Raw genomic sequence first — 12,787 nt, 5'->3', positions numbered from 1 at the left:
CTCCACGTTTTCTCCCTCTATTTGCCAGTTATCAATCCAGCTGGTTGCCATAATCTTGGTTTTTTTGATGTTGAACTGCAACCCAGCTTTTGCACTTTCTTCTTTCACCTTCGTCATGAGGTTCCTCAGCTCCTCCTCGCTTTCAGCCATTAAAGTGGTATCATCTGCATATCGGAGATTGTTAACGTTTCTTCCAGTGATTTTAACTCCAGCCTTGGCTTCATCCAGCCCAGCACGTCGCACGATGTGTTCTGCGTACAGGTTGAATAGGTAGGGTGAGAGAGTATACAACCCTGCCATACTCCTTTCCCAATCTTAAACCAGTCCGTTGTTCCCTGGTCTGTTCTTACCGTTGCTACTTGGTCATTATACAGATTCCTCAGGAGGCAGACAAGATGACTTGGTATCCCCATACCACCAAGAACTAGCCACAATTTGTTATGATCCACACAGTCAAAGGCTTTAGAATAGTCAATAAAATAGAAATGTTTTTCTGAAACTCCCTGGCTTTCTCCATTATCCAGCGGATATTGGCAATTCAGTCTCTAGTTCCTCTGCCTTTTCTAAACCCAGCTTGTACATCTGGCAATTCTCGTTCCATGAATTGCTGGAGTCTACCTTGCAAGATCTTGAGAATTACCTTGAGCATTACCACTGCCATAACTTTATGCTCTACTTCAAACCAGTTATGAAACTATCAGAGGTTCTCTTAGGAATGGGATCTCTCCACTGTATATCTTATCACATGGCAGAAACCTCTCTTCAATTATTGAGCTTAGGTATTAACTTTTCTGTTGAGCTCTCAAAAATCTGCTCTGTGGCTAGATCATTAATGGCACTGTTTTGCAAGGTTGAAAACAGGTTGAAATTGATGTATTTCCTTCATCCTGGCTCTCATTTCTTTCTCCCTTTGATGAAAAGATTAATTTAGGGAATGCATATTGTTAGCTATCTAAATATTAAGTTAGGAGCTTTCCAGTGCCTACAATGAGATATTTCTTGTCCTTACCAATTCAGATTTTGAGCAGCAAACCATACTGAATGGCTATTGACACTGCGCTAGAGCTCACTTACACTAGCACAACATAATTTATGCTAATGGTAGTGCTGAACAGGATACTGCCCTATGCTTGTACAAAAGAGTCAATATTTCAGGTTGGGCAGGAAATAGGATGACTTAATCCATATATATATATAGATAATTCAGCCACTGAAACCAAACTGCAACCTTCCAATATCTGGATCTGTACAAATAGCCATAACGGAGGTTCTAAAAATATGGGTGAAATTCAGTTAGTTGTTCTACTGACAGAACTACTTGTCAGTGGAACTGGGAGGGGATCCCCTCCCCCTTCAGTCCCCCATGTATCCTCAAAATCTGCTCCGAGGGTTCAAGAACCCTTTGATCTTCTGGGAGTGGGGAGGGGGGCTGCAGGAGAGAGACCCACCACACAAGCAGAAGTCCACTCATGTGACCTCAGATTCTGACCTATGTACTGAAATTATTGAATAGCCTTCCAACAGAAATATGCTAGGCACAGCCTTTGCCTCCTTTAAAAGGGTATCTTGCTTTATTCTGCTATGTCCTTTTTAGTTCATTCATGGGAAACAAAGATGGCAGCAGCTAGACGCCATCACCCTGGTTTGAAGCAATCCCAGCTGATAGTAAGAATGGTTTCTTTAAAAAAAAATAGGGGCATAGGGCACACTGGCACTGGGCATCATGTTGCCTACCCCCAGTCTATATGATTCTATGGAGGGAAGGCTCTTATTAGGCTTTAAAAATATTACCAGTTTTGCCTCTACCCAGCATCTAAACATTATACTTTTCACCACACATTTGTTCATTGTTCTTGTCCAGGATTTATCAAATCATCCACAAAGGTTTTATAAAACTGTTATAAAACTGTCTAGAGCTAGTGCTCTATTGTTGTTGGGTTTTTTTTTTTACACTTGATATAATCTTTCACCTCCTTTTAAGTCACTGGGGTTTGTCAACCCCCCCCCCCCCAATTCAATTATCTTCCCAGTAAATATTTAGGGAGATGTATTGATTATAAAAGCCATCTCCTACTATCTTCATTAGATTCTTCTGATGTATTAAGTAGTCTTATAGCTCAAACTCCTGAGCAGTATCTTTTGGAAGTCCAAAAAATACAACTTTTTTGTTGTTCAATATAAGTGAATACATTTAAGGATCTTCCTTATTCTTGTTGGAAGAACTGTTTGAAGTTGTTTTAGATATATGTTCTTTTATGTGTATTGTCTGTTCATGTGTTTTTATGTAAATGGTTTTTAATCTCTGTATATTGTATTTTTAATGCTTTTAATCTTTCTAAACTGCCCAGAGAGCTTTGGCTATTGGGCAGTGTAGAAATGTAATAAATAAATAAATAAATCTCCTTTTCAAAAGGATAATTGCTTTAGGGTGCAAGCCTATGCATGCTTTAGACAGAAAAAAGTCCTACAACTCCCAGCATCCCTCCAGCCAGCCATGCTGACTGGGGCATGCTGGGAACTGTAAGACTTTTCTTCTGTCTAAACATGTATAGGATTGCACCCTAAGTATCTTAAGAGTTTTCAATTTATAGCTTCTCTTTAATTCCAGCTGTTTATTCAGTTTGAAGTCGGTTAAATTTAACTTCTAGCTTTTTAACTTCGAAGAACGACACTGAGGCATTTCATCAAATTTTCTACTTCTAGTGCTTGTTTACATGTCAAAAGTGGTTTTTTGAACAATTATTCCCATTGTAACAGATTTGTATGCATCTAGGTAGTGAAATACTGAACTGTAGTCGTATCCTCTTGAAAATGTATTTGAGTTTAATTTAGGTTTGGAGATCCATACAAACTGAAGTTGTACGAAGATGCGCTACTATGGTCCAACACAAATACTACAAATAAGCCAACCCTAGACAGAACCTGAAGATTTTCTGCATAGGAAGTGTGAGACAAGCTAGAGCAAAACTGTTTTTGCTCGCTTATCAAGCTTGTCAAGCTAGCTTAATTGCTGCCAATAAATAAAATGCAAAGGTAAAAAAGACAGTAGAGCAGCAAGACCCACCTTGACTTTCTTGATTTTCTGTAGTGTCTGCTTCAGACGTTCTTTGCAATTAGTCAGCTCCTCTGGAGACTCCGTAATCTTGGATTTTAGTTGCTCTTGTTCTTCTTTTAGATTACATATGATCAATTTTAGCTCATTCTAATTAAAAAGAGTAGATGCAAAGCTTATCTTAATGCTTCTACCAGTTTACATTTGATATCAGAAAAAAAAACCTGTCCTTAAGTAAGCCTTTTTTAAGACTGTGAAGTTAGTGATGATTAGCCATTTTTTTTCTTCAAAATGGAGAAACTTCACTCAACTGCCAAATGAATCTTAGAGCAGTCAAGTCTTCCACTTCTATGCACATACTTTGGAGCACACAACAGGAGTGCAACATGCAGTAATTTAATTCCTGTTTCTGAATTTCCAAATTCTAGAACCTACAAAAAGAAGCAACACAGGTCTTTGGAACTATTGTTATCTCCTTAAAGTAGAAGAAATACACCACTCACTGTATAAAATATAGACAGCCAGATAAAGTTCAAAACTGTATTTTACATATTAATATTATACTTGCATTGCATTGTTTTATGATTACATATTATTTTAAAATATAATCACTGGACTGCTTTAGGAAATGAAAGGCTATCACACCATAACCACATAACTGCCTGGTTTGAAACTATCATTCTTTCATATAGTGAACCTGGGTGGTCTAGTGCTTATCAGTTTAGAACAGAAATGAAGCCATCCCAAAATAAGGTAGTGTTTTCTACACACTCCGGGGACTCTGTACATATGCAGAAATATATGAGTAAGAGGAGAAAAAACTGAGAACGTAACCCTGAGAGTTTGAAGGACCTATGAAATGTTGAGGATATAAAGATAAGAAAATACTAAGAATATAAGAAGAGCCCTGCTGGATCAGACCAAGGGTCCATCTAGTCCAGCACTCATTTCACACAGTGGCCAAGCAGCTGTCGACCAGGAACCCACAAGCAGGGCATGAGTGCAACAGCACCTTCCCACCCATGTTCCCCAGCAACTGGTGTACATAGGCTCATTGCCTCTGGTACCAGTACTAAAGATATTGTCTGAAGAAGAAACTTCTGGGTTCATACTGAATGCAAAAAACAGCAATCCCTGTCTTTGCTGCTATGTTTTGTTGGAGGTGGGGATGTGACATGGCTGCTGCTGAACCACAGCTATGCTAGTATCCTGATTCCTCCATTGATGTCTATGAGCAGCTTTAACTTCCACCCCAGGGGAGAAAAAAAGAAACAACATGTTGAGCAGACTGTGAGAGTATATCAATTAAGTCTATGGTAGTGGCAAGAGTGTTGGACTAGGAGCTGGGAGATCCGGGTTCTAGTCCCCACTCGGCCATGGAAGCTCACTGGGTGACTTTGGGCCAGTCACAGACTCTCAGCCCAACCCACTTCACAGGGTTGTTGTGAGGATAAAATGGAGAGGAGGAGGATACTGTAAGCCGCCTTGGGTTCCTTGCAAGAGGAAAACAGGTGGGGTATAAATGCAATTAATAAATAAATAAAATAAACTGAGGGCTGTCAATCCACATAATACTGAGGGTGTCTGATTTTTTTTTTTAAAGGAAAGATTAGGGAATTAGTCTGCCAGAACCCACAGCAACTTATAACAACCTTGAGCTGACATTGGGGGGCAGGGGTGATGTTTGCCATGAGGTTAAAACACTCCCCTCCCCACATTACAGAGCTTTGGCTATTGGGTGGTATAGAAATGAAATAAATAAGATGAAAATAAATGAATTATTATATAGATTAGATGGGGGTGGGGGTAGATATAAAGTGCCCAACCACTTTAGCACAGCTGGAAGTTAGCGGCACCATTTTGATTTAGGTCCCCATTTCTCATGTTTCAAGTAACTACATTATGGCTAGCATATCGATGCTTTGCAGAAAAAGCCTAAAAATGAAACACATTAATGTGCAAATGCCTGGGAGAGAACATACTCTGAGAACCTCAAGGGAAAATTCAAATGCAATACAAAGACAACACTCTTAAAGAATGTATGACAAGTTCCCATATTGCACGTAGCTGGCTGAAAATCAGCATACGTTAAGCGTTATCTTTCTGGAAGTCAAAACTGTTCTTAAGCCTACTGTTCAACTCACCATTGAGATCCACTTACCAGATTCTGGTTTTTTTCTGCAATTTCCATTCTCTTTTGGTGGATCACTTCTTGCAAAACACGCTAGTAGAAAGAACAATTGCTTGACAGTCAAAGAAATAAGGTCTACTTTTCACTTTGAACTCCAGAATCCTCTAGAGTTTTACCTGGCATTTTGTCCTTCAGATTATGTAGTCATTTGTAGGAAAGCTAGAGAGAAACAAATGTGCCCACAGAAGGAGTACTGAAGGAATGAATGAGGAAGCCAACACAGCCACGCTGGGTGAATAATAGGCTACAAGTGTATTAACATACAGAGGATTTGTATGACTGCCTGCCCAGCCTGGCTGCAATAGACAGAGGCCCAATGCAAGTAAACCTTTCTCTGCACAGGTCACAAACAAGCCCACACACAAATGCAAGTAGTATCAGTATGTTCCCACAGGATGCAGCTGCATACATTTTCTAACCCCTGAACAAGCCATTGACTTTAACGTTCGACAAAGGTAAGAGTTCATAGGCCAAGGTGTCTTAAAATATAACAACAACCCCACAACTAAAGTTGTTATTTAATAGAAATGCAAGGCCAGAGTAGCTTTATATCTCAAACTGACTTCTGAAAAACACACACATACACACCGTTTTCTGCCGATATTCTTGGTTGAGTTTTTGCTCCAGTTCTTGAATATCTTGAGACAGCTCCTTGAACTCTACTTGTTGATCAGCTGGTATAGTACTGTATGTACAAAGAAACAGAGTTGGTACGTAATATATATTCAGGCATACACAGTCTGATGATCCTTTCACTTATTAGAAAAGCTGTTCCTTTTTGATATAACTGCCTTGCAACTTTAGGTGTTGCAGTAGTATACAAGTGGACACTAAGTTTAGGAAACTGTATACATGGGAACAGTTCTCTCAACTGTGATCTTCCACAGATAGGTGAATCTTTAAGCAAATTAAGCCAAATGTAGTCTGACTGCATGTCAATGTCCGGGGCCAGAAAGGGCAAATTTATGGAGGATTGGAAAGGATCCTATAGAGCAGGGGTAGGGCACCAGAAAGGTTTCCAATGCAAATGACCCTACGCAAATGAATCTAATTTGAATTGGGAAATTTTCTGACTCAAAATTTCTAGAAAACCAAGGTCACTGGGCATAGGGATGAAAGGAGGTTCTGTTCCCTTTTCCCTGCTTATTGGGAGTTATGAGCAGGGAGGACAGCAAAAGTCACAATGGTAGGACGAAAGGGGAAGGAGCCTCCCACTGACCCCCTCCTTGGGAGTAATGCTGGGTGAGAAATCAAGTTTGGGGCAGGAAAGAGGCAGACATCGGGATCACTTTTCCTCTCCTCTCTGGCTAACCCTGTCCTACTACAATGTGCTGCAGTCTTACTTGTATCACATAGTTAGCCCATATACATTCTCTTCCCCTATACAGGACAAAATAATAATGAGCATGGCCACAGGAGAATCGTCCAAAGTGGGAATGGAAAGGACCTATTCCAATGTAAGAAAATGACACCTGTTGACTTCTACAGGAGCAAGGCAAAGTGCTGCACTCTGACACCTGGCCACACCCCAAAATTACTTGAGCTTAAGTCTCTACCACATAAATTGTTGTTGTTCCGTAGTTAAGTCGTGTCCGACGCTTCGTGACCCCATGGACCATAGCATGCCAGGCCTTCCTGTCCTCCGCTCTCTCCTGGAGCGTGCTCAAATTCATATTCACTGCATCAGTGATGCTATCTAGCCATCTCATCCTCTGCCGTCCCCTTCTCCTTTTGCCTTCAATCTTTCCCAGCAGCCATCAGGGTCTTTTCCAGTGACTTTTCTCTTCGCATTAGGTGGCCAAAATATCTGAGCTTCAGCTTCAGTATCTGTCCTTCCAATGAGCACTCAGGGTTGATTTCCTTTCAGATTGACTGATTTGACCTCCTTGCAGTCCAGGGGACTCGTAAGAGTCTTCTCCAGCACCACAGTTCGAAAGCATCAATTCTTCAGCGCTCAGCCTTCCTTATAGTTCAGCTCTCACAGCCATATGTTGCTACTGGGAAAACCATAGCTTTGATTAGACGGACCTTTGTCGGCAAGGCGATGTCTCTGCTGCTTACTATGCTGTCTAGGTTTGCCATAGCTTTCCTCCCAAGGAGCAAGCGTCTTTTAATTTCATGGCTACCGTCACCGTCTGCGATGATCTTGGAGCCCAAGAAAATAAAATCTGTCACTGCTTCCATTTCTTCCCCTCCTATATGCCAGGAAGTGATGGGGCCAGATGCCATGATCTTCGTTTTTTTAATGTTGAGTTTCAAACCAGCTTTTGAACTCTCCACTTTCACCCTCAACAAGAGGCTCTTGAGATCCTCTTCGCTTTCTGCCATTAGGGTGGTATCATCTGCGTATCTGAGGTTGTTGATTCTCTCGGCAATCTTAATTCCGACCTGTGATTCATCCAACCCGGTGTTTCTCATGATGTACTCTGCATATAAGTTAAATAAGCAGGGCAACAATATGCAGCCTTGTCGTACTCCTTTCCCAATTTGGAACCAATCGGTTGTTCCATGTCCGGTTCTTACTGTTGCTTCTTGACCCTCATACAGGTTTCTCAAGAGACAGGTAAGGTGGTCTGGTACTCCCATCTCTTTCAGAATTTGCCAGAGTTTATTGTGGTCCACACAATCAAAGGCTTTAGTGTAGTCAATGAGGCAGAAACAGATGCTTTTCTGGAATTCTCTTGCTTTCTCCACGATCCAGCGAATGTTGGCGATTTGATCTCTAGTTCCTCTGCCTCTTCGAAACCCGGTTTGTACTTGCGGTACTTCTCGGTTCACATACTGCTGAAGCCTAGCTTGCAAGATTTTGAGCATAACCTTGCTGGCATGTGAAATGAGCGCAACTGTGCAGTAGTTTGAACACTCTTTGGCACTGCCCTTCTTTGGAATTGGAATGTAAACTGACCGTTTCCAGTCTTGTGGCCACTGCTGAGTGTTCCAAATTTGTTGGCATATTGAATGCAGCACTTTAACAGCATCATCTTTTAGGATTTTAAATAGCTCAGCTGGGATACTGTCATCTCCGCTAGCTTTGTTGTTACTAATGCTTCCTAAGGCCCACTTGACTTCACTCTCGAGGATGTCCGGCTCAAGTTCAGTGACTGCACTATCAAGGCCATCAGGGACATTCAGATCTTTCCTGTATAGTTCTTCTGTGTATTCTTTCCACCTCTTCTTAATCTCATCTGCTTCTGTTAGGTCCCTGCCTTCTTGGTCCTTTATCATGCCCGTCTTTGCACAAAATGTTCCCTTGAGATCTTCGATTTTCTTGAGAAGATCTAGTCTTTCCCATTCTATTGTTTTCCTCAATTTCTTTGCATTGTTCATTTAAGAAGGCCTTCTTGTCTCTCCTTGCTGTTCTCTGGAACTCTGCATTCAGTTGGATATATCTTCCCCTTTCTCCCTTGCTTTTCGCTTCCCTTCTTTCCTCAGCTACTTGTAAAGCCTCATCAGACAGCCACTTGGCTTTCTTGCATTTCTTTTTCTTTGGGATGGATTGAGTTGCTGCCTCCTGAACAATGTTACGGACCTCCGTCCATAGTTCCTCAGGCACTCTGTCTAACAGGTCTAATCCCTGAAATCTATTCCTCACCTCCCCTGTATATTCATAAGGGATATGATTTAGGTCATACCTGAATGGTTTAGTGGTTTTCCCTACATTCTTCAATTTAAGCTCAAATTTTGCAAGAAGCAGCTCATGATCTGAGCCACAGTCAACTCCAGGTCTTGTTTTTACTGACTGTATGGAGCTTCTCCATCTTTGGCTGCAAAGGACATAATCAATCTGATTTCAATATTGACCATCTATCTGGTGATGTCCATGTGTAGAGTCGCCTCTTGTGCTGTTGGAAAAGAGTGTTTGCTATGATCAGCGTGTTCTCTTGGCAAAACTCTATTAGCTTTTGTCCTGCTTCATTTTGTACACCAAGGCCATGCTTGCCTGTTATCCCAGTGATTTCTTGACTTCCTACTTTAGCATTCCAATCCCCTTTGATGAAGAGGACATCTTTTTTTGGTGTTAGTTCTAGAAGGTGTTGTAGGTCTTCATAGAACCGATCGACCTCAGCTTCTTCGGCATCAGTGGTTGGAGCATAGACTTGAATTACTGTGATGTTGAATGGTTTGCCTTGGATTCGTACTGAGATCATTCTATCGTTTTTGAGATTGTACCCCGGTACTGCTTTTCCCACCCTTTTGTTGACTATGAGCGCTACTCCATTTCTTCTAAGGGATTCTTGCCCACAGTAGTAGATATAATGGTCACCTGAATTAAATTCGCCCATGCTTGTCCATTTTAGTTCGCTGATTCCCAAGATGTTGATGTTCAGTCTTGCCATCTCATGTTTGACCACCTCCAGCTTACCTTGATTCATTGATCTGACATTCCAGGTTCCTCAATATTGTTCTTTACAGCATCGGACTTTCTTTTCACCACCAGACACATCCACAGCTGAGTGTCCTTTCAGCTTTGGCCCAGCCGCTTCACTCTTTCTGGTGCTACTTGGAAATTCCCTCTGCTCTTCCCTAGTAGTATATTGGACACCTTCCGACCTGAGGGGCTCATCTTCCGGCGTCATCTCTTTTAGCCTTGTGATACGTTCCATGGGGTTTTCTTGGCAAGAATACTGGAGTGGGTTGCCATTTCCTTCTCCAGTGGGCCAAATTTTGTCAGAACTCTCCACCATGACCTGTCTGTCTTGGGTGGCCCTGCACGGCACAGCTTATGGCTTCACTGAGTTACACAAGCCCCTTCGCCACAACAAGGCAATGATCAATGAAGGGGACCACAGAAATAGATGACTGCAATGAGAAGGGATGTAGGTACTCCACAGGAATTCATTAGCTGTATCTAGTTACCTGCTAATAGTTACTGTTTAAAATGCTCAATACTGAACATCTAAGGCCAATTTACAACTGGCCCCAGCAGTGTTACATATGCAGCGGGGCCCAGGAGCAAACCTTGGGCTTACATACCTTCCCAGATCACAAAGAGAACACATAGGGATAGGCAGGTCAGGTAGAACACAAAGGGATAGGCAGGTCAGGTAGAACACAAAGGGATAGGCAGGTCAGGTAAGCAGAGTTTACACTTGCAGGCTCCAATTCATACTACAGATATTATGCCTGATAGGGGAAGATATTTATGTCCCAATGGATGCAGATCCTTTGGAATCCTGTGAATTGGCCCTTGAATGCCACAGGTTGTTAATGTATCCAATCAGTAGACAGCTTACTCAAGCTTCTCCAGTTTCAATGTTGCCTCCTGGATTGCCATCTGAAGTCGCTGCTCTCTTTCCATAGCTGATTTCTGAGAAAGGAACATGTTATATACAGTTTAAACCTAACTCTACAAAACAGCTTGAGTTCACACTTCCTCAATAGCTGGGACTATGCTTAGGGGCAACTGGGGCAGTAACAGCTCCAATTTTAGGGCACAGTCCCAGCTACCTGTTGATGGAAGTTGGATATTATGAATTTCTGTGAGATTAAACTAGAGCCCTATCATGCCAAGGACCAGTGGCCCTGCCTAACTCTCCCAGTAGTAGCAGCTGCACCTTTTAAAGAGGCAAAGTGGCAGCAGCTGCAAAAGGAAAGTCTTCTAGAGATCAGAATGTTGTACTTGTGAGTGTTCCACCTTGAAGTTTGGAGGAATTCCTATATAAATAACTCAACCCATGGGCCCTGGAGGCAGGCTTAACTGAATTTCCTGTCTTTACCAGTGGCAGTAACACCAGTGAGTCTAGGAAAAACCAAAACCCAACAGAACCAAACTAGGCACCTCATGAACAGAACAGACTGTGAACAAGTCAATGAAGAAAAAAACTTTTACGCTGAGAGTACAGGAAGGTCTCTCTCCCCCAGAACTGATGAAAACCAAGTCTGCAACTCCTAAAGATGCTTTTTTCCCGTTTTATTTTCCCCCCAAGGACCGTTTGGCGGGTGGGTGGGTTCTAAAACATTGGAAAAACTGAACACCTTTCGATTATGTAATATTTTCTTTGAGAATTTAAGACATGATGATCATATATTGTTACCCCGGCTTTACTCCCTGAAAAATTATTTCTAAAAACTATGTAATAAGAATTCTTTTATAGAAAGAATAGAGAAGTAAAATGTCTGGAAATAATGAAGCCATGGGGAAAATGTTTTTTAATCCTCTCTGTAAAATTCTCAGCATAGTTATTTCTTCCCTTCCTTGTTAAATTTATTTATTTATTTATTACATTTCTATACCGCCCAATAGCCAATACTCTCTGGGCGGTTCACAAAAATTAAAACCACAGCATAAAACAATATAAAATATAAAATTTTAAAACTACAATGTAAACGTACAATCAGAATAAGACCTAGCAGCAGTGCAGAGATTTAAAATACAGATTTAAAACAGCAAATGCTAAAATGCCTGGGAAAATCGAAAGGTCTTCACCTGGCGCCGAAAGGAGAACAACTTAGGCACCAAGCTAACCTCTTGAGAGCTCATTCCACAACGGGGCTGCCACAGCAGAAAAGGCCCTCTTCCTGGTAGCCACCCACCTCTCTTCCTTTGGCAGGGGCTCCTGGAGAGGGACCCCTGAAGATGATCTTAGGGTCCAAGCAGGGACATATAGGAGGAGATGATCCTTCAGATAGCCTGGCCCCAAGCCATTTAGGGCTTTAAGTATTAATACCAGCACTTGATCTAATGCATCTTTTACTGATAGACCTTTAGGGATGCTCTAAGTCATGCTCAGTTTTCCAACATGTGAGTAGAGTCACCATATCATAATATGGGAAAAAAATGTGGGTTCTTGACAGTTTGGGTTTTGTTCTACAGAGTCCTGTGTTTCTGGGCTAGATGCTGTAGCAATTAATATCGTTCTAATCTAAAATCCACATGTGAAAAAAAAATGCAAGTTATCACTATCACCAGATGTGTCGGAACAGCATGTGGGTTATTCCACCTATGTTTCTGTTCTTTTTTTAAAATTAATTTTGAAATTTGAGTCTACAGAACTCACTGCCACAGTTTTTAATAAAGTTCTCAATTAGACCTCACTTCTAGGGGATGCTGCCTCACCTACAAAACCTTTTAACTGCTGCCACTAAAATAAACCTGCTCTACCTAAAAGAAATTGAGAAACCTGGTCCCTATGATGTAGGCATGGGATTGACACTAACACTACAGACCACCTCTCAAAATAAGGTGTTCATTAACGGACGTTATTTACAAAACTGAAGAAAAAGTCACTCTTTAAATAATAGGTTGAGATTACTTAAAGGTTCTTAAATTTAATGATTGCTTACCAATCTTAAGATGAGCCTTTCTCAGCTAAATACAATCTCAATAGCTTTTTCCTTCAGATCAGATTTCCCTAAGCTCCACATACAGGAACAGGTTTAGGAATTTCCCTAAACTTCCTTACAAATAGGAACAGATGCTGTACACCAGTCTTTCTCTGCTTCCAGTTCTTCCTGCTTCTTCTTGCCTCTAGGATACTTCAGATGTTTCAGGGACTACCTGCTGATTGTCAGACAATAAATAGGAACCTAAAATATGTTCTGTA

At 41.4% G+C, this 12,787-nt stretch overlaps 1 protein-coding gene across 9 annotated transcripts in view; it reads right to left on the bottom strand.

Moving 5' to 3' along the window:
• NUF2 (NUF2 component of NDC80 kinetochore complex) overlaps positions 1-12,787 on the bottom strand; it is a 64,992-nt gene that overhangs the window by 17,965 nt on the left and 34,240 nt on the right. For 6 of the 9 annotated variants that reach the window (XM_084851038.1, XM_084851036.1, XM_084851032.1 and 3 more), the window contains 4 exons: positions 10,478-10,551; positions 5,832-5,928; positions 5,214-5,276; positions 3,065-3,202 (listed from right to left, as the gene is read on the bottom strand). In XM_084851038.1, the coding sequence (XP_084707164.1) occupies positions 3,065-3,202; positions 5,214-5,276; positions 5,832-5,928; positions 10,478-10,551 (372 nt within the window). Of the gene's footprint in view, positions 1-3,064; positions 3,203-3,363; positions 3,484-5,213; positions 5,277-5,831; positions 5,929-10,477; positions 10,552-12,787 lie in introns of all 9 variants that reach the window. The other 3 variants (XM_084851035.1, XM_084851031.1, XM_084851034.1) reach the window with 1 other exon arrangement.

The sequence above is a fragment of the Heloderma suspectum genome, chromosome 4 (genome assembly GCF_057233095.1).
Source record: "Heloderma suspectum isolate Gila_16-S chromosome 4, 16-S_ref, whole genome shotgun sequence".
Taxonomy (NCBI): domain Eukaryota; kingdom Metazoa; phylum Chordata; class Lepidosauria; order Squamata; family Helodermatidae; genus Heloderma; species Heloderma suspectum.
The sequence above is the reverse complement of the archived record's forward strand: the minus strand, read 5'-3'. Positions and strand labels throughout refer to the sequence as shown.